The sequence below is a fragment of the Amphiprion ocellaris genome, chromosome 15 (assembly GCF_022539595.1).
Source record: "Amphiprion ocellaris isolate individual 3 ecotype Okinawa chromosome 15, ASM2253959v1, whole genome shotgun sequence".
In the NCBI taxonomy this organism is placed as follows: domain Eukaryota; kingdom Metazoa; phylum Chordata; class Actinopteri; family Pomacentridae; genus Amphiprion; species Amphiprion ocellaris.
In genome coordinates, this window is record NC_072780.1 from 6,676,861 (window position 1) to 6,696,723 (window position 19,863).

At 38.9% G+C, this 19,863-nt stretch overlaps 1 protein-coding gene across 2 annotated transcripts in view; it reads left to right on the forward strand.

The window, feature by feature from the left end:
* csmd3b (CUB and Sushi multiple domains 3b) overlaps positions 1 to 19,863 on the forward strand; it is a 349,486-nt gene that overhangs the window by 126,237 nt on the left and 203,386 nt on the right. For both annotated transcript variants that reach the window (XM_055017938.1, XM_055017939.1), the window contains exon 6: positions 12,401 to 12,598. In XM_055017938.1, coding sequence (XP_054873913.1) covers positions 12,401 to 12,598 — 198 coding nt within the window. The remainder of the gene's footprint in view (positions 1 to 12,400; positions 12,599 to 19,863) is intronic.

Below are 19,863 nucleotides of genomic sequence, written 5' to 3' on the forward strand. Positions count from 1 at the left end.
AACACCCCAGTTTTTTCAGTTTTGTATTGAAATTGTGCATGTTAGTGTCTCATTGGTCTCTGAAATTAAAGCACAGAAAAAATAAGCAAAGAACAAAAATAGAAACCAAAACATATTCTAAACTTTTCACCCATCAAAGTAGCCACCTTAGCAGATACAACAGCTGAACAAACTCGTGGCATTATTTCCACTATGGAAATCAAATATTCTTCAGAAAGTTCTTCCCAGCTCTGTTGCTGAAGTTCCCATAGATGTGTGGCATTTGCAGGTTTCTTTGCTTTCACTGGTAGTGTGTATACGGTGTTTCAACATGTTTGTGTAGATTCTCAGTCATCCAGGCCATGCTAATTCTAGGAGTTTCACCAAAAAGCAACTTTACCTCTCTTTTAGGTCCGTGAAAACATTTCACCTTTAACTTAAGAAGTTTCTTCAGCTCTGCACTGGACTAAGCAACAGTTTTTCAAATGGAACCTCATGCACACAACATTGCTGTTTTTATTTTGGAGGGGAAAAGTAAAAGCATAGTATAAATCTACAACAACAGACAAGCCTATATTATTGTGCCTAGAGAATTTGATCAAATGCAGTTATCTCTGGAACGAAAGCACATAAATCTCATTAAAATAGACGTAGAGCTTTGCCTTGTGATGTCTGTCTCTGTCACAACAGATAGTTGTAATTATTGAAGTTTTGTCCAATGATGAAAAGAACTTCTTAACAAATAGATTCCCTTGTGATTGCATTTTCCCAGCTACACAATGATACATAAGCAATGCTATGCCGTCATGTGCTGTGAAGGAAATATGGAAGTCTTGTGCAGAGGGAACACTTGTTGGACTGTGGTTGATGTTAGATGAGACTGTACTAATAGTAGAAAGACTGGTGACGAAGGGGAGGACACGAATGAGAACATAGATAAAAGAAGATGAGATTAAAAGGAGCAAAACTGAAACAGGTTAGTTGCCAGATGTTTATATCTTGATTTGTACCATAGCATGAACAGCGAGACCACGTTACACATAATATTACTTCAGAAATAATAGTTTTACAAGACGATCTTATTTTAGGAAACATTGTCCATAGTACATGTTTCACAGGCGTATTTCTGTTTATTTAAATTTTGAAATTGCATTATTATCAGTTGCTGTAATAGTTGTCATGACTTCGTTTGTGTTTATAATGTTAAGATAGAATGTAATGAATTCCTGATTCAGAAAAAATAGAGATTTTTTAAAAAAAGCACATTTGCTTTTCATTTTAGTTCAGTGTTTACTGGAAATGTGATTGATACATAAGTTAGTAAGAATCTGACATTATCAGAGAATATTATTTATTTTTGTCCAAGAAATTTGCACGAGGTAGTATCACTGTAGATAAATCATTAACTAAAAAGTTCAATTTTTATTACTTTGAGTATCATAGTGACAATTACCTTGTTTTTTAAAGGTAGCTCAACCCTTAATTAACACAAAAACATTCCAGTTTTAAGTTACATGACAAGTAAAGCTAATGAGCTGCCTGCACTTATTCTGTTATTTTCTTAATCAATTAAACATTTGCAGTTGTTGTACTGAATTTTTACCATTACTTAACTATATTTTTATTATATCCTATTTTCGTTATTGATACACTATTTCATAATAGAAAGTGCCCACTTTTAGTATAGATTTACCATTACGATATAGTGCTCTTTAATTGTTGGTACAACACACTGTTAACTAACAGAAAACTTCAAATAAGTAATGTAATGAGCCTCCAGTTCATTTACCATCATTTTACAGACCAACCTATTAATTTAGGTGTCGTTTTGTGTTAAGCATTCACAAATAGAAATAATTTTAATGAGAAAGCAAACTAGCTGCGTGGTGCCAATGTATGTGGTAATAAGCTGTTCATTTAATTTCTTGCCTTTTGTTTTATACAGGCATTCTTTGTCCTTTGTTATACTGAGAAAAAAACGGAACCTCAAAACACCTCCTGAAAACCACGGGCTGCATTCTTAGCCATTATATAATCAATGCCTTAATATATAGGATCATTGCTCAACCATATCTGTGTTGGTTGGTTAGTTTCTCAGTTAAGTTGAGCTTGGTGGCTTTTAGTGTGTGTGTGTGTGTGTGTGTGTGTGTGTGTGTGTGTGTGTGTGTGTGTGTGTGTGTGTGTGTGTGTGTGTGTGTGTGTGTGTGTGTGTGTGTGTGTGTGTGTGTGTGTGTGTGTGTGTGTGTGGGTGGGTGTGGGTGTGTGTGTGTGTGTGTTTATATGTGTTCTGTCAGTCAGCTTTCCAGGGGGTCTCTTGATGCTAAATTTAATAAGTCATGCTACAGTAACCACAGCTATTAGATATCACACACATGCTGGCACACACAATGCACAAAGCTAGCTAGCTAGCTCACCTCAACTGTGCAACCAAGCAACACACACACACACACACACACACACATACACACACACACACACAGATGTTATCAGCACTGCGGTGATTCTCCTTCACACACAAAGCCAAACTTAGCCAGTGTGCTGTTGTTAAATATGCACGGTATACACCAGAGTATGGCAGAAGATGTCAGTCACTGGAGACACACACACACACACACACACTGACAATGACTGTCTCTACAGGCAATAATCTGTACATGGGTTACTGGTTAATGTTTCATACACCACTTAACATCATTAACCTTGCATAGCCCTCCATTGCTGTCTGTTCATTTAGTGTCTGTTTCAGGACAAGCAAAATGTCTGTCTGAAGGTATTAGAGATATAAAAATAACAATCCAGGGTCCTGCTAGTGACCCCAAGAGACAGCAAAGTGTACCACATCACACCAGCAGGAAGGTCATCATACACATAGTTTCTGGGGAACTTAAAATTATTTTAAAAACCCGACAACATGACCATTGGATCAATGCAACAATCAGACAAATCGGAAGAAATCAGGACTTCTGTTCTTACAGTGCTGTGTAAAATCAAGTGTGTCATTGGGGAACTAATTTAGTCTTCTGTACTAATAGACAAGCTGAGGTCAAAGTTTGTCAACCAGACTGAAGTGAGAAGAGAGAAGATATACTGAAAAGCAAAAAAAAAAAAAAAAAGAGATTTGAACAGAAAGCGTGTGCATGTGTTCGGGGGAGAAAGGTTGCTCTGGTATTGATCAGCACAAAAAGGCCTTCTGAGACGACACACTCATTTACTCTGTTCTGTTCAATGACAACTATGGCGTCTATTTCTTCTTTTTTTTCCTCCAAATCTCTCTCTCACTCTGTCTCTTGCTCTCCTTAATGGATATTGATTTCGTTTTGGGGACATACTCTAATTTTCCATCTGTTCTGCCATTTTGCTACCTTTGTCTTGCTAACCTCTTCTGCCTCCGTCTCTCTTTCGAATCTTTGAAGTGAAACTATCTCTCCGGATGACTGTAGTGTGACTATAAGTGCAGATCTGTGTGTGTTGGTGCAGGTGTGCGTTTGTGCTTGCATGTGTCACAGTGCAGTGCAGCTTTGGCAGAGTGACAGTGATGTCAGACACATAACGATTTCCTATTGGCTGTCAGCCCCTGAGGCCTAACGACCCATTATCGATCCGACCAATTAGCATTCACACCTTTAATTAATACTGAAGCCTGATGTACACACAAACACGGAAACACGCACATATACAGGAGAGTTTTAATTAATAGTAAGGAGAGGGGAGGCTGTGAGAAGAGATAAGAGAGGGAAAGACATGGATGTAAAGAAAAGGTTCATTTAAAGAAAGTCAGATCAGGAATCTGACCAAAATCAGTGCAGCCCCCCAGATGTACGACTAATGGTAAAGTCAGGCCTTAATGGTATGCTGACTTTTGATAGTAGCTTGGCCTAATGCATTGACAAATTGCTACTACACATGTGTAATACAGCAGACATGATGAAAATCAGTCTCTCTAGCATCTATTTGTTAAACTTCAATTGCAACCAGCAGCATGTTTTAGCACAAAGTGTATAAAAGACCATAAATGCCCAAACTCCCACTCAATTCCTTTAATATGAACATCATTTACATTATGTTAATTTAATAAAAAATATATAAATAAATAAAAAAAACCCTGCCTATTCTTGCAGTGCCTGTTGAACCGAACCTTTTACCATTTTGTTTGATCAAGTCTGATAGAGCTTATTTGTTCTGGTCTTCAGAAAGACTGGTTCAGGCCTTTCAGGTCAGATCAAACGATAGCAGATACTGTAGAGTAGAGCTTTAGCTCCTGAAAAAAAAAACAAAAAAAACAAAAAAGGCCTATACAAATGAACCAACCCTTCATTTTCTTCAACCCTAATGGCTACAGCCTGTAAACATGGGACAATTAGTGGGAGAAGGGTGTGTGTGTGTGTGTGTGTGTGTGTGTGTGTGTGTGTGTGTGTGTGTGTGTGTGTGTGTGTGTGTGTGTGTGTGTGTGTGTGTGTGTGTGTGTGTGTGTGTGTGTGTGTGTGTGTGTGTGTGTGTGTGTGTGTGTGTGTGTGTGTGTGTGTGTGTGTGTGTGTGGTATTTTTTTTTGTTTTTCTTTGTATGCATGTGTGTGGGTCTAATGAAGTTCTGTTGGCAGGATGTCTTTAGGGGGAAATCTAATGGTTTATTGAACCAGGCCTCAGAGAAACATTGATCACCGCATCAAGGAGTTATACCACGCGGACACACACAACACAAAACAAACACACTTATCTTTGTACATACACGTGCGGTGATGTGCACACGCAAACGCAGATACTCGAATGAGCTCACAAAAACACACACACACACACACCGGTGAAGTGGAGGTAAAGAGCTCATAATTGACATCCTCATGTTTCTTTGTGAGCAGTCAGACTGCCGTCATTATCTGCTCATTCAATTACACACGGAGAAATTGTACGGCAGGAAGGAAAAAAAAAACCTAAGTACATCTTTTCAACTAATGTTCTTAAATGAATATTCCATCCACAAAAATGAGGTAATTGTGTCGGACAGGGTTATTGTCTTCCTACAAAATGATTGACTTGTTTCACCCAACCACCTTAAATTGCATCCTCTCTTGGCTGAATTTAATTGCGTGTTTCTGTCATATGAAAATTAATCTGCACTAAATTTCAAGAGAGAACTGCACTGCTCACTTTATTGCATTAAATATGAAAATAGGTTCTTAAAAGGTCTGTTTATGAAATTATTTTTTCATGCACAGTTCTCCCTACAGTCATGTACATCAGTCATTTAGCTGACCAGTATCATAAAAAGTCAACAGAGAATACGACGGTTTGAGAAGAAATTAATATTAGCTCCATGTATTTACTTTTAAACACCAGTATTTTATGTTTTTTCAATAAGAGTTTGACAGTCAACTGGCCAAGTGATTTCACATCATCTTGTAAATAATTCATTAGTATATACGCCATATATATATATAGACAGTACAAAGTGACCAAAATGCACTGACACTAGACTCCTTGGAGCTGACTGTATTGAATGCAGATGTTAATTGTTCACAGACAACATGGAGACACCACTGAGGCAATTCTCAAGACAGCTTTTACCTTCAGGGAGAGTGGTACGCGTGTGTTTGATTGTCGGTGTTGTGGCGTGTAATAAACCCAGAGAGACATTAGTGGTCTGCTGCTCTGAGTCCATAATGTTTGATCTCCACTAGAAGCTACATTAGCAACACAGTTGTGTGTGTATTACTTGATCTTCACAGCTGTCAGATGATCTAAAGCGTTGAACAGACGTTACTCTATCTGGGAGCGCTCTGTTTTTTGGTTTTTTTTCCCCCCCTGGCTTTAATTCTCTCTCCGAATCTCCCCGTAAGTCTCTCTCTCACACACACACCTTCTGCTGCCGCTTAGTCCTTTTCCCTCCATTAATGTTTTCAAAATTAATCGTAATTGCCTATAATCGCCATCACCAACCGGCTACCAATCAAAAGTGGTTTCTTATGGGAGGTGCAAGACCAATGCATGTGTGATTTATAGGTGAAGTTCATTCCAGTCCTTGACTCTATAAAGGGCTGTAGAGGACAAAACAAAACTAACTACAGGCAATAGTGGACAATGTTTTAAACGATAATGCCAAAATTTTCCATTCAACTAGCATCCTGCTTCTTTACACAGTAAAGAAACATTCACACTGTACTTTAACATTCCATTTTTTTTACTTCTGTTTCCAATCCAGTTTGGAAAATGCAATCAGGGATCACTTTGACTTGCCAAATATGCCAGTTCTGGCTCAGAAAATTGTGTGTCAGGTATCGAATAACCTGCTCTTGTCAGCGGCATACCACAAACACAGGTCTCTGGTGTAAAGTCTAATGCACTACTCACACAGAACAATAACAAAAAAAGCCTTTCTAGGTCTTTCACAGTAGTGTTTTGGATTTTTTGCCTTTTATTGCTTTGCTACCTGTCCAAATTAAGACCAAAAATGGCTGTGGCGTAGTCCCTCAGGTGCCAATTAAGCAACCAAAGTGTTTTGGCAACATGATTAAAACAGACTAATTGTGCCAACATCATCGAGTTGTCAGCTTTACCTAATGCCGAGTTGTGGTGGAGTATTTTGGAACTTGTGGTGTTAAGTGATGGTGTAATCGCAACTCAAGTGGATGATTGGTGCAGCGATGGGATGCAGCGTCAGGACAGCTAGCTGAAATGCTTTCCCCGTTGTAATCTGTAGTGGTGGAGCATTTCCACAGATACCCCCCCGAGACATACAGTTTCAAGGTACTCAGGTCTTAACCATTTTGATCCATCTAAAGTAGAATCTTCCTATAAACTACAGTTATCTGACATATTCCCTAGACAAAAACTTTGTAATGAAAAGGAAAAGCGAAATTGATACCATCATGCATTCATAGCCAGCCATGATCTACCCAAAAGTAGGTATTGTTTTTCTCGTACCTTTCTAAGATCAAGGAGATGCCGTCTCTTACTTGAAGAAACAGGAAATATGCTTGTATCTCAAGGACTATTCTCTTTCAGCTGAATCAAACAAGCTTCAAAGTTAAGATGGTTTTAATTTTTTTTAGTGTCTGTGTAAGCAGTTCTGTAGTTTTTATTCATTTAAGGTTGCTTCTTTAAAGTGGGACATGGATGAGAAAAAACTGTGTTAAATGCTTCTTCGCCACAGGGAGTCAATTCAAGACTCGGAAGAAAAGTGTCTGGTAGAGAGGCTGTAGTCTTGAACGCTGCTGTTCCTCTTATTGGACTGCAGATGGTGATGGATGGAGGAGGAGGAGGACAGAACTGTGGGAGCCTATTGTACCACTTGCATTATTGCATATTTGGCCTTTTGCTACCTTGTGTTCCATTTAATGGCTGCGGAGAGACAGTGTGATCAACAATGAAGGGAAACTGCTTTAACTAGCCTCCTCAAGCAGCTTATGAACTTCACTTCAGTTGGGTCCGTTTTGTGTATCTCAGTTACAAAGATTTTATTTGAAAGACAGTGACACTCTCTACTGTTGATTTAAAATAGTACCTTACCTTTGTATGTGAGTTTGTGTATCATATAGCCACGCTGAGGAGAAAACTTCCTTCCTTTTATGTCTGGCATGATCCTTAATAACAGGCTTTTCAGTGGCATTTACATTTTATGCCGTTAATACATTTGTAGTGAAATGTGTCACCGTTTCCAAATGGTGGCTATCTCATCTTGGCATTAATCTTTTTATATTAAAAAGATTAATGCCAATGTAAAATAATTCCATATTATCTATCCATGATTGTTGAGCTGCCATAGTTGGAATTTGAGGAAATAGCTTGGATCCTGGTATGACAGTTGCTTGACAGCTCAGCAGCAACTCTCTAACAATGGAGGAATTGTTTGGAGAGGAAGAAAAAAAATCACTGTCAATATTATAAATACATGGGTGTGTTATGGTGGAGCAAAATAGGCACAATAATGAATTATATTTGTCAACCAAAACATTTCATTGTATCCAAAACTGCTTAGCTGAGTTTTGGGAAATAAGTTTTAGGTTCTGTCTACAATTAGGCACATGTTAATTTGTATTCTAATGGCATAAACACATTCCTGCTGCGTGGTAGATACTGTACCATAGATGCAGCTGTTTTTATCCACATTATAATGGTTTAACTAATTAAATCAGTTGCACAGAATCTCAAACTTGATGAGCTGTAACTCTAAAACCTATATCACTAAGATGCTATTATTGGTACAGAAGTCACAGAAGTGTAATAGTACTTATGATGTTATGTGACAGCTGCAGCATGATTTGTTTTTTTTTTTTTTGTCCTTTTTAACAGTCTGCCTCAATTCAGGTTGAATTGTGACAGGAACACAAAGAAAATATCTTTCCAGCAGAGTTCTATACCAGTTCACATCTAATTGTGCTTGACATTTAACTCCAGCAGCTCCAGAGGCGTCTCATTTAACCAGTATTTTTAAGCATTTTAAATAAAACTGACTTTAATACATAAAAACAAGTGTTAATGACAAAAAGGGTCATTTTTGTTGTGTAAAATGTGATTGCACTGAAAACAGGCCAATGTCATTGTGAAACAAAGCCTGTTTTTGTTTCTCGCATTGTCAGGGGGGACGCCACCTGACCACAAAAATGATGGACAGCTTCGACCATAAAATTTCATTAACTTACCAAACAAAGAAATGTTTTATGGCACGAGTCCTTCGCAAGTCTATAAACAACTTGGTCAAAGCGTTGAATGAATCAAACTGACAGGCAACTGTCTTGGAAGTTGACAGCCTGTGAAACTTTTTTATAGCTCTAAGTGCCTCAAAACACATATCTGTTTGTGACAGAACTCAGGTTGGTTCGATTAGACCCCCTATAAACTTTCCATTTTTTATGGGATATGTCTCAAAGAATTTCTAAAAATCATTTCTCATGTGTAGTCACTTGAAATCCATATAAATGATTTCTTGTAACAGATTTTGTGCTTTGTATTCAAGCGTTTCAGCATCTATTTTCTTCAAGTGTAAAACTTGGTTCATCTTTTATAAAAAGTTACTGCTGACTGAGGTATAAAGCCTCCAAACTCATTGAATCATCCCTCTCCGTCTTTGCTTCTCTTTTCTGCTTCCGTCTTCCTCTTCTGTCTTTGTCTGTCTTCTGTGTCTTTCACTCCCCCTCTCCAGTCTTCCGGTCTGCGGTGTCATCTGTCTCACTAAAAACTCCAAAAGCATGGCAGCATTCTCTCTTTTTTCTACCACTTTGATTTTTACCCACTCCTCAGTTCTTTTCCCTCTCCTGTGCTACCTGTACCTGGACTCAGCTGTAATTGCTTATCTGGGGAGAAATAAAAGCCAGGTAAATGGTTATGTGTGTGTGAGAGTGTGTGTGGTGGAAAAAGTAGCTGTATGCTAGTGTCTCCTCTGCATGCAGGCCTTTGTGTGCCCCTATATGTGTGTGTGTGTGTGTGTGTGTGTGTGTGTGTGTGTGTGTGTGTGTGTGTGTGTGTGTGTGTGTGTGCGCGTGACAAATGCAGATAGTTCTACAGATGGCCCATAAAAGCAGCAGCTTGTAATGAAGCAACTGAGACTGAAATCATGGTTATGGTAAACTGGGGAGAGGCTGAGATAGGGAAAGAGAGGCAGAGATGGATAGATAAAGAGAGAGAAATGAGAGGAGGAAGAAGTGTGGGTATGAGAGAATAAATAAGAGAGGCCAGGCAGCAATAAACTATGGAAAGGAGTGCGGTGTAGCTGCTGGCTACTGAATAAACTAGTGTAATGAAACTATGTGATGTTCACAATAAACTAGGCAGAGAAAGAAGGGCGGAATGAACGGATGAACAGAGGGGTTGATATACTGGTGTGGATGGAAAAGGAGCATGGGAGAGGAGAGGAAAAAGCTGCCATTTCATCTAAGTTTTTAGTCGAGGGGACGAGAGTGGGGGCGCTGAGGGGAGGGGATAAAAACACTGGAAATGGGAATGAAAGATACCAAAAAAGTGCAAAAAAAAAAAAGAAGTGTTAAATGAAGGAGCCAAAAGGGAAAAGCTGTATGAAGAAGATAGAGCAGCGATAGGTAAGAATAGAAAGTGACGGGTTGAAATCCAAGTGGAAGGTGTTGGTTAGTGTGTGTAGGTGATAGCACCCTGAATCACCACTGTGAATGTGTGTGTGTGTGTGTGTGTGTGTGTGTGTGTGTGTTGGTGAGAGTAAATGTGTGCCTGATAGGATACTGAACAGCAAACATCCTGACACTGAGTGGGGGCCACGCTGACTGGCAAAATCAATAGGCCAACAGGTCGCAACACTAGGCGAACCTGACATCCAATCACAATACAGCACAGGAGGGTCGCCATAGTGATGAATGACCCTGGTTATGTCTGTGTGTGTGTGTGCGTGCGTGTCTGAGTGTGTCTTGTCTGTGCAATTCTCTGTCACTGTATGTGTGGAGATAAGGAGGATGGTGGTTGGAGGGGGCGTCTATCTGGGTCTTTAGCAGCATGAATTTCCTCTTCATGTTTTTTGCTTTTCATGCTGTCTGAGCAGAGGTAAACGTACCCCCGAACAACAACCTTACAGAAAGTTTGTATTGACTAATTACAGCACATGATGGCGTGCTTGTGGTGTTTTTTTGTAATGGATATTCAATTTAGGACAAAGATATCTGCTATTAAATTATCTCTGTCATAAATATATGTATTTTTTAATGATCTGCAAGCTTTGGTCTGATGGATCTTGTCATATTTAAGAAAGATAACATTCAAAAAGTGTAATTTGAAGGAACCTGAAAGACTGTTTGTGTGTGATCACTGAAAATAGCAAACTACAAATGCCCACATAGTTCTGTGGCTGCAGTGGAGGCGTGAAAACTGGAAGAGAGACAGAGAGAGAGAGGGAATTGTAATTGAAAAGGTATGACAATAACAGTGTTTTATAAATGAATCAATCAGCCAACAATCTGAGAGTCACTCTATCAGTTCACTATGCTGAAATCAAATTTTCTCTACTCACTCCCTGCCTCGTGAATGATAATTACACATTTTGCTGTTAGTATGGAAAAAGATTATCCTGCAGCTGTACTGCAGCTTTTTTAAAAATTTTATTTGAAGATCATTGCGCATACTTCAGTGGGAATGAAGCACTGTAGGGTTTTCCAGAGTTTCTGGTGGCATTTTAAGAATAAGTGCAGCTCTGTCTCCACCTTTGAGCATAAACTGTCTCAGCACCGCTGCTGATCTCTTTAGTTCTATTCTTTTCTCTCTTACTTTACATTTCTCCCTTCTTCTTTTCCTCACTCTGTCTGTCTTCATAGTTCCATAGTTCTATCTATCATGTTGGTCATCTTCTGCGTCTCTTTACCCCACCTTTCTACCTCCCCCTTACCCCATATATCTGGTTCCCTCTGCCCCTCTCCCTATCCCACTTGCTGTCTGAATAGTTTCATAGTTGTATCAATCAAGTTCAAACAATAAGACCGGAGTTGGTCCCTGTGCTCCCATCTACTTCCTAGTTTATGGCTTGTAATACCCCTTCAGTCCCTCACTCTCTGCCTTGTTCATTCCCTGCTGTGTGTGTGCGTCTGTGTATGTTTATATGCGTACACTTGAGCATATGTTTCTGGAACAGAGCTGTAAATGCATATAGAGGGAAGAAGGGGAATAGTACTTCCCTTTCTCTGAGCTGGGTTTATCTGTTTCCACTGGGAGTGCAATCAGAATGCCTGTTTGCAGCTATCATGCTTGGCAGTATGTATTTTATAGAACTGTAGGCTTAAGATTCTGGCTATATCAGTGCTCGGGGCAAGATTCCAGGAGAGGTTGTCATAATGTGGAAACTGCATTACCTCAATGCAGTTTTTCTGCATTGAAACAGTTTGCAGTTTCAATGTAGCTTTTCTGACCATGAAACTGTTTTCGATGGCAAGTGCAGCAGGACCTGTGGGCTAGAGCTGTAAGACCGTGTCTACACAGAAGACGCAGCATGAACACAACATTAGCTGAGCAGCAGCAGCTTTGATGCTCCATCTGTGATTACACAGAAAGCATTCAGGCAAAGTATCGATCTGTTGGTCACCTGCGTTTTTGGATGTGCTCAGATCTGAACACGTGGTCAGTGTAGTTATGTGTAAAGAGTAGGAAACTAGACTAGAAGTATAAAAAATATACCTTGGGTTGTGCAAGAAAAACGTGAGTCTTTTCACAGCCTGTGCAGGCAGCTGGATTGATTGAAAAAGGATCTGTTTGGTCAGACGTGCATGAGAGGGACAAGTGAAAAATGTAGGTGAAACACTGACTGTGTAGACACAGTGTGTTTGAGAGCGGCCCCAGAAATGCATGCATCACTGAACAAGAGCTATTTGGTCAAGTAACAGCTGAGTTAAGGGAAATGCGTAGTTCAACATTTTAGTGCGATTATTCCAATAAAAATGTGAAAAACGCCTAAACCCTTGCTCTGTTTTTTTCTTTCTTTGCAGAGCTCCACAGTACATCCTGTGGAAACCCTGGAGTCCCACCCAAAGCAGTGCTCAGTGGTGGCGGGCGGTTTGCTGTCGGTGACCGTGTGCGGTACAGCTGTGTCCCTGGTTACGTCTTAGATGGCCATGCCACACTCACCTGCATCACCAATGCTGGAAACACGGCCGTCTGGGACTTTCCTGCTCCCATTTGTCGAGGTACGGACTAAACCTGTATGCGTACGTGCGTGAGCAGATATGAAGAGTTTAATTCTCAAGTGAATGTACTGTAAATTCATGATCCATTTCTCAAAATGAAAGCAAATGATGAAAAACAAACCAATGCTCAAGATGCCATACTTTGTCAAAACTGATTTTGTTCTCATTTTAGAAGAAAACTCTTCATATATCTGTGTGTATTCTATAAATGTGTCTGTGAGAGAGACAGGAAGACAGACAGACTACACGTGCATGTGTGTTTGTGTGCGTTTGTGGCAGAGAACGAGGCAGGCAATCCAAGAATTCTTGTGTGTGTGTGTGTGTGTGTGTGTGTGTGTGTGTGTGTGTGTGTGTGTGTGTGTGTGTGTGTGTGTGTGTGTGTGTGTGTGTGTGTGTGTGTGTGCTTATTGTGTGTTTTATAGTTGACTTTATAATCAAAGATGTGTGTGGGAGAGAGAGGCAAATATGCGAAGTGAACTGTGTGCTGCTTTCCATTTTTGGAATTTTGTTTATTGTCGTATTTTATGCCACACTACAGTAAAAACTCAGCACCAACAGACATCCCTCATATTGTGTAGGTGGATGCAAAGCTAGTGGCTTTAATGTGTGCATGTACAACAAAAATGTATGTTTTCACAGTTTGCGTTAAATGTAGATTTATTTAAATGTAATTGTAGATTAACGTGACAACAGCAACACACGAATAAATAATAGAAGTATATTTTCTTCATATTTGTTTCATAAAGCTTCATTCGTGAGGCTTTCAGATATAATTTTTTATGGAGAGCATTGCTACCAATGGTGCAATGAATCCTATTCAAAATAACACCCACAATCTGCAGATTTAAGTATCCCATAGCTGCTCAAAGGTCATTGTTTTACTTTGCCAGTTTATTTCATCAACGCCCTTTTATAAAACTTTATCTAGCAACCTCAGTAGAGATGTGTTTTTCTAAGTAGCTGGGGGAAAAGCAGAAACTAAGGCAGTAGCATATTGGACTTCACAGTTTGTGATTAAGATGAATCCAATGGTATACCATCTCTCTTTGGGGCTCATGATTGGATGTTGTGGGGGATAGGCTTGTCTAGTCACATGAGCCAATTGTTGCCATCAGATCCTTCACAACATAACATAAACTTTTAACCTATTTGTCTCTTTGACATATATTAGACTAGGAAACGTGCACATGTCCCTTTGACAGTATTTATTCAAGACCCCTTAAGCAAGTGCTGGACATACCATAATTCATAGCTTCCAAATCGATGGCTATGTCTCACCTTACTTTAAACATGATGTCATACATATTTCTAACAAAAACACTAACCAAGAGCCATTTTATCTCCATTATTTATTGACTATTCTCTACGATTCTTGGCTAATCTCCTTTCAGGACAAATTCAATAACTTATAATACATTTCAGTCAGGTTTTACAAGATGACAAATTATTCTTTCATGTCTTTACACTCAAGAAATCACAGTATTGTAATTCTTTCCACTGTCCTCAACATCTTTGTGAACTCCATCCTCTTGGACATTCATAAGCGTGTTGTTAGCATGCAGGGAAAGACTCTGCAAGACACATCAGCCTGTGTTTGAATTGATAATGTGTCCTTTTCACCCAGCTCCTGTATGGCGCTCCATATTAATACTCCAGATCATACCCTATATTGTGTTTCTTGTACATTTTTCCTTTGGCTTCTCTTTTTCTGAAATACAACATTTTTACCACCGTCATACAATGTTTTTTAACATCCGCTGAACCGGAATATAACTAAGGCCCTGTAGGCTACTCTACAACCACAGCTAACAATCATGAGCCTTTGTCAAATCTCAGTATTATCTTCATCTCTGGTTGAAAATTTGTTAAACACATATGCTCTGTTGTCCAAAATATGTTTGTCCATCTTAGATCACTTGCAAATTCATATCGGGCCTGTCTATTAAAGGTTTGGTGAGCATCGTTAATACTTTCTTTCCATTTTGACTATAGCAATTTTATCTATGCCATACTGGTCCTACTCAGCCTGGTATCAGAGGTTGAGTCCAGATGGTCACTCCGGTGATGCTGCATTTCTTCAGTGTTCTGATTTATAAATTATTCAATTCATTCCTGCATAGCAAGTTCTGTGTGTTAGCTAGGGTGATCAGAGGTCACCATGAAGAATGCAAATCGTCTTCTGCAGAGGTGTGGTTTTCCTTATGACCCTTATCGGATTCTGGTGGAGGTAGGAGGCATCCTGTTGTCTCCAAGAGGGTCGATAGTGGTCCTTTATTAGTAAGCATCCGATCTGCAGATTTTCCACTTAGAGGTGAGTTTTGGGTTAGTTGTCTTCTGAAATGGTGTCTTACCAAATTTACAGCTTTGAGAAAGGGTCTCTGGATTCTTTGCGTGTTGCTCTGGAATGTTCTGCCTCAGTTCGCTACAAGGGACTTTCATCAAGTTGCATTTTTGACTTTCTCATCTACAGTTCCACTTCCAGACCCCACAGATATCCTAACTAATCACTCTTTTCTATGATTAAAATCAAAAGTTAATCAGGCATCTCTCTGTTGTTGTGGGGCAGACTGCCACTTTCCTTGCCATTTAGATCTTATCTTTTTTCTTCAGGTTGTAATAGTCGTGATGAACTCATGGTTGACTTTAATCTAAGTTTTTACTTGGTCTCATTTGCATTTGATATGTTTTAATTATTTACACAGCGATTTCTTTTACTTTCAGTAATTTAGTAAGTTATTTCTCTTACTTTTATTTGTGTCATTTGATAATTTTTTTTGTCATCAATTCAATATTATGCCCTATAAATAAATGTGACTCTACTTGAGCAGATATACATACAAGGATTACAAGGCAATAATAATAATAGGCCATAATAATAAGTATCTTTTAATTTTAACACAGACAGGAAGGTGTCAAATAAAATATATCAACAAAAAAAAATAATAATAATTCACCGGACATGAGTTGATAGAAATATCTCTGTTCATCTAAGTTTTTTAATCAGTGACTCTTTACACCTTCCTCTATGTTCTCCAGTGACTCATATGACTGTCAAGTGACATCAGTGACCTGAACTTCCACAGGAAGAAACCGTGATTTAATTAGGAGACTGAACTTCGCTGCGCCACCTCAATGCATTCTGGTTGTAGATCTGATGAGCAGCACAGTCATCCAGAATAGGAACATTCCTTAACGCAGGAGAAGGCACTTGCACTTTTCATAAGGGGCCCACATCACCATCCTTCCATGAGAGAGTGGGCGGCTTTGTAGTGTTGAACTTGGAGGGCAATCAATTCATGGCATGTGCACTCCTAAGCGATTCAAGCACAGTATAAACAAGATGAGATAAACGAGGAGTATGCCAACAACCACTGCAAGGAAAGAAGGCAAATAGTTGCTGAGAGTCACTGGAAGCACAAAGTATAGATGGCATCCTTTGGGAAACTTCTATATGAGCTGTATTTAAAGTTTAAAAAGCAAACTCTGTTTCCCAAAAACTTCTTCACAACTAAACCACATTCTTATGTACATTTTGAAAGAAAACCTATAGGTAAGAGTGTGGCATACCTGGTCAGATTTCCAGTTTGAAGGAGCCACAAAGTCTGCAAGAGGGAGGAAGAAAAGTTGCATTTTAACTCATTTACTTTAGAATTTTACTTGCTGTTTAGTTACTTTTAGGTACCAAATCTATGCGGCTAGGTTTAGGAAAGTATCACAGTTTGATTGCTACTTTAACATAGATAACTACCTGTTAGAAGCTTGGTTAAGTTTAGACTCCAAAAGTACAAATAGGATTTTAAAAAAAAATTTTAAAAAAAGCACAATTTAGGTAAAAATACAAACCTTTTACAACATATTGGAAGCTTCTTCTTCATTTTCTGGGTTACTATGGTCTACCCAGCACCATCCAATACATGATTGGTTGGCTGAAAAGGAGCAAAAATGAAAGCAATAAAATTCAACAGCAAATATGTATTGATTGGAAACGTGTTTGTGATATGTCACAAACAATCCGGCAGAAAATATGGTTCCCTCACAATAAGAGAATGCAGTTTAGTTGGTTAGGAGTGTAATTTTTAGGAGATGGGGCTGCAAGGACACACATTGGAAGCATTCATGCCAATTTATGTGTAATGACAGTGGACAGAACGGTAGCATCAACAACAGGATCAAACTGATCAAGCAAACAAAGCATAATTCAAGCCAGCTACTGATAGTACCAGTACATAAATGTTTTGTATGCACAGAGCTCAGCTCTTGGCCCAGATGGAGAAAGTGATGGAGAAGACGGTGGATATCGGCTGCTGGTTTAGATACAAAACCAAGCAAAAATGTAGAAGTTGAAGCTGTCACAGGTCGACTGTGTGTATCACAAAAACAGCAAGATGTTCCTCAAACACCCCAGGTGAATAAAAAGAAGGACATTATAAATGGAACTCCTGGATCATTATGCTAACATGATCTCTGCAGCAAGTGCACTAAGCAATTTATAGGTTTGTACATTTACAAAATTAAACCATCCCTCAGGATAAAGATGACAGCATAGAGAAGCAGAGCCTTTTAGTGTTGACTTAGTGCATACACATGTACAGCAAGACACACAGCACTGAGGGTCATTATTTACATTTAAGAAAGCCATTAAAGAGGACTAATGGAGCAATTATCATCAAACAAAGCGGATGTGAAGCGCTGTTGGAACATATCGACTGCTATGAAACATGCTACCTCACTATCATGGGAAGGAGAACCGGGCTGGTGTTTAATTACCCTCATAAGGCAGCTGTAGGAATTAAAATGAGGTCATTCTCAAAAGTTGAATGCACACGCTTTCTCCATGCCGTAGAACTGATAACACAACTTTGACGATTATGTCTTCAGTCACAGATCCAGCAGATTTTTTTTTCTTGTCATTATGGGCCATTTCTAACTAAAACTGCAAGAAAAAAACCAATAATGTGCTGCAGTCTAGCTTGCAGGTGAGAGCTAACAGGTTTGTAATGGTATCACTCCTCATTTATGTCAATTTTATCGCTTATTATTGCACAGTGTGTTGGCAGCAGATACAGAAATAACAAAAGTTTGTACTTGTGACATTAGAAGAAGAAACAGAAATGAAATACAGATGTAAATTAGTTTCACAGAGCCTTTAGAAACACTTACCAAAGTGTGTAATGCTTCTTTTATCTGAATTAGCCCTGTCTTTTACACAACAAAACCCACCCAAACAATGTGCTAAATTGCTGCACAACATATCTCCCGGTGCAGTGAACTGTAATTTGGGTCTCGGAATGGGGAGGAAGAAGGGGTGGAGAGGAGGACAGCGAGAGGGGAAGCAGGGGGGGAAATGGCAACTTGTCAGTGCTGGATTAGCAATGTCTCTGTCACTCTGTCAGTGAGGCTAAGAGGAGCTCAGCTGCTAATACGTTCACACCAACTCAGAAGCACACACACAGCTATTCACACCCTTTTTCGCTTACACACTTCACGCAAAAAAACATACTCCCACACACACACACACACACCCACACACACACACAAATAATAAATAAAAAAATCACACATACACAGAATTGTATACTGTTCCCACATGTGTGTATGTGTGGTGACACCTAGAGGCATTCATACAGCCGTAATAGCTTTCTATCAATTATTCAGCCATGCAATCAAACGACTTGAAATGCAGTGCTTTTAGCAATATCACCAGAAATGTGCTCTCTCCCACCTTCTCTCTCTCTTTCTGTCTCACTTTTTCTCTCTGCGCCCGTCGTAAATCTTGTCCCTTTATTCTCACAACTACAAATCTCAACCTATTTGCAGTACACATTGTGCTTAAATTATCATGCATTAATCATGAATAGAACTGAATCCCCACTCGTTCAAAATAATAAGACACTGCCCCCTTCTCGCATTAGTCTGTCACCTTTATGACCGGAGATTGTTATAGATTAACTCAGTGGACATTCACACTAACAATATCCTGATTCAGTGCGCTGCTTCCTCTTTGTGTTGTCTGTGTTTGGGTTTATCTCCCACATATACTCAGTCCAGTGGGATTGGGGAGTTAAATTACTCTTAAGTGTATATATGGATGTTATGGTTTGGGCTACTTGCCTTTCAAATGGAGCCACTATGGCCCTGAGTGCAGGAACAGTATACCTTCAACTGTAATGCAACCTAATATGACAATAAATCTGCGCTTTTGTAGGAGTTGAAACAGCTTTGTTTAGTAACACATTACAGCGTAGATTTTGAGTGTTCACTTCATTTGTTTAGTATATTGTTAATTGTTAACCACCAAGCAATCAGTTTGCAAATTAAACATTTTCTAACAAGCTTTAAAAAAAAGAATGCATCACATAATGGCATGCAATTCCCACAGTGATAATTCAATTGATTTAGAGAGGCATGATTTTATGATGCTCTTGCTATGAAGGGAACTCGGTTAAACAGTCCCACTGCTAATATTTTGTTTGCTGGAACTCAGCTTGTCTCTTTATACAAACTATGCCTTTTTTAAAGAAAAAAATCTGTAGATAACCTTAAAATATATCAAACCAAAAACTGATTCAGTTTAGGGAACAGGTCCTCACACTTTCAAAAGTCATTGGCTGTCGTGTTTTACATAATACAAGAGGACTTGCACTGTTTTTACACTGTTCCTCAGGTGCTGTTAATCCTTTGATGCACAACATGGGTCAAAAGTGACCCATATTCAATGGAATATGGGTATCTTTCAACCCATGTTGTACCTCAAAGGGTTAAATGTATTTTGGGGTAACACAGTGAAATACAGACCACAATTTAAAGTGTAATTTCCCAGCATTTACAGTGCAATTCATTTGAAATTAGGATGTTATTGCCTCATATGAATCTGTACATGTAAAATACTTACAGTTCCTGTACAGGTATTTAAATGTGGTTACAACAGAACAAGAGAGTAGCAATGTTGGGAAATTATAATAATAATATATAATAAATTAATAATTGTACCATTAAACCAAGGGCTGCATTATGTAGCATTGCAGTATTTTAATTTAGTGCTAAAATGGCTAATGGACAGATTATGTTGTTTAATTTTAAAAGCTTAAATGAAAGTAATTGTGTGTCGGCTTCACATTAAAATAAGTGGTCAGGTGGGAAATAATGTAATTCTCTGCACACATGTACTATACATAGTATCATGTAGTTAGAGTAGGTAAAGCTTAGAAAGTTCTTTAGAAAAATTAATTTCAAATTTTGTATCAGCTATTCTCTGATATTCTAAT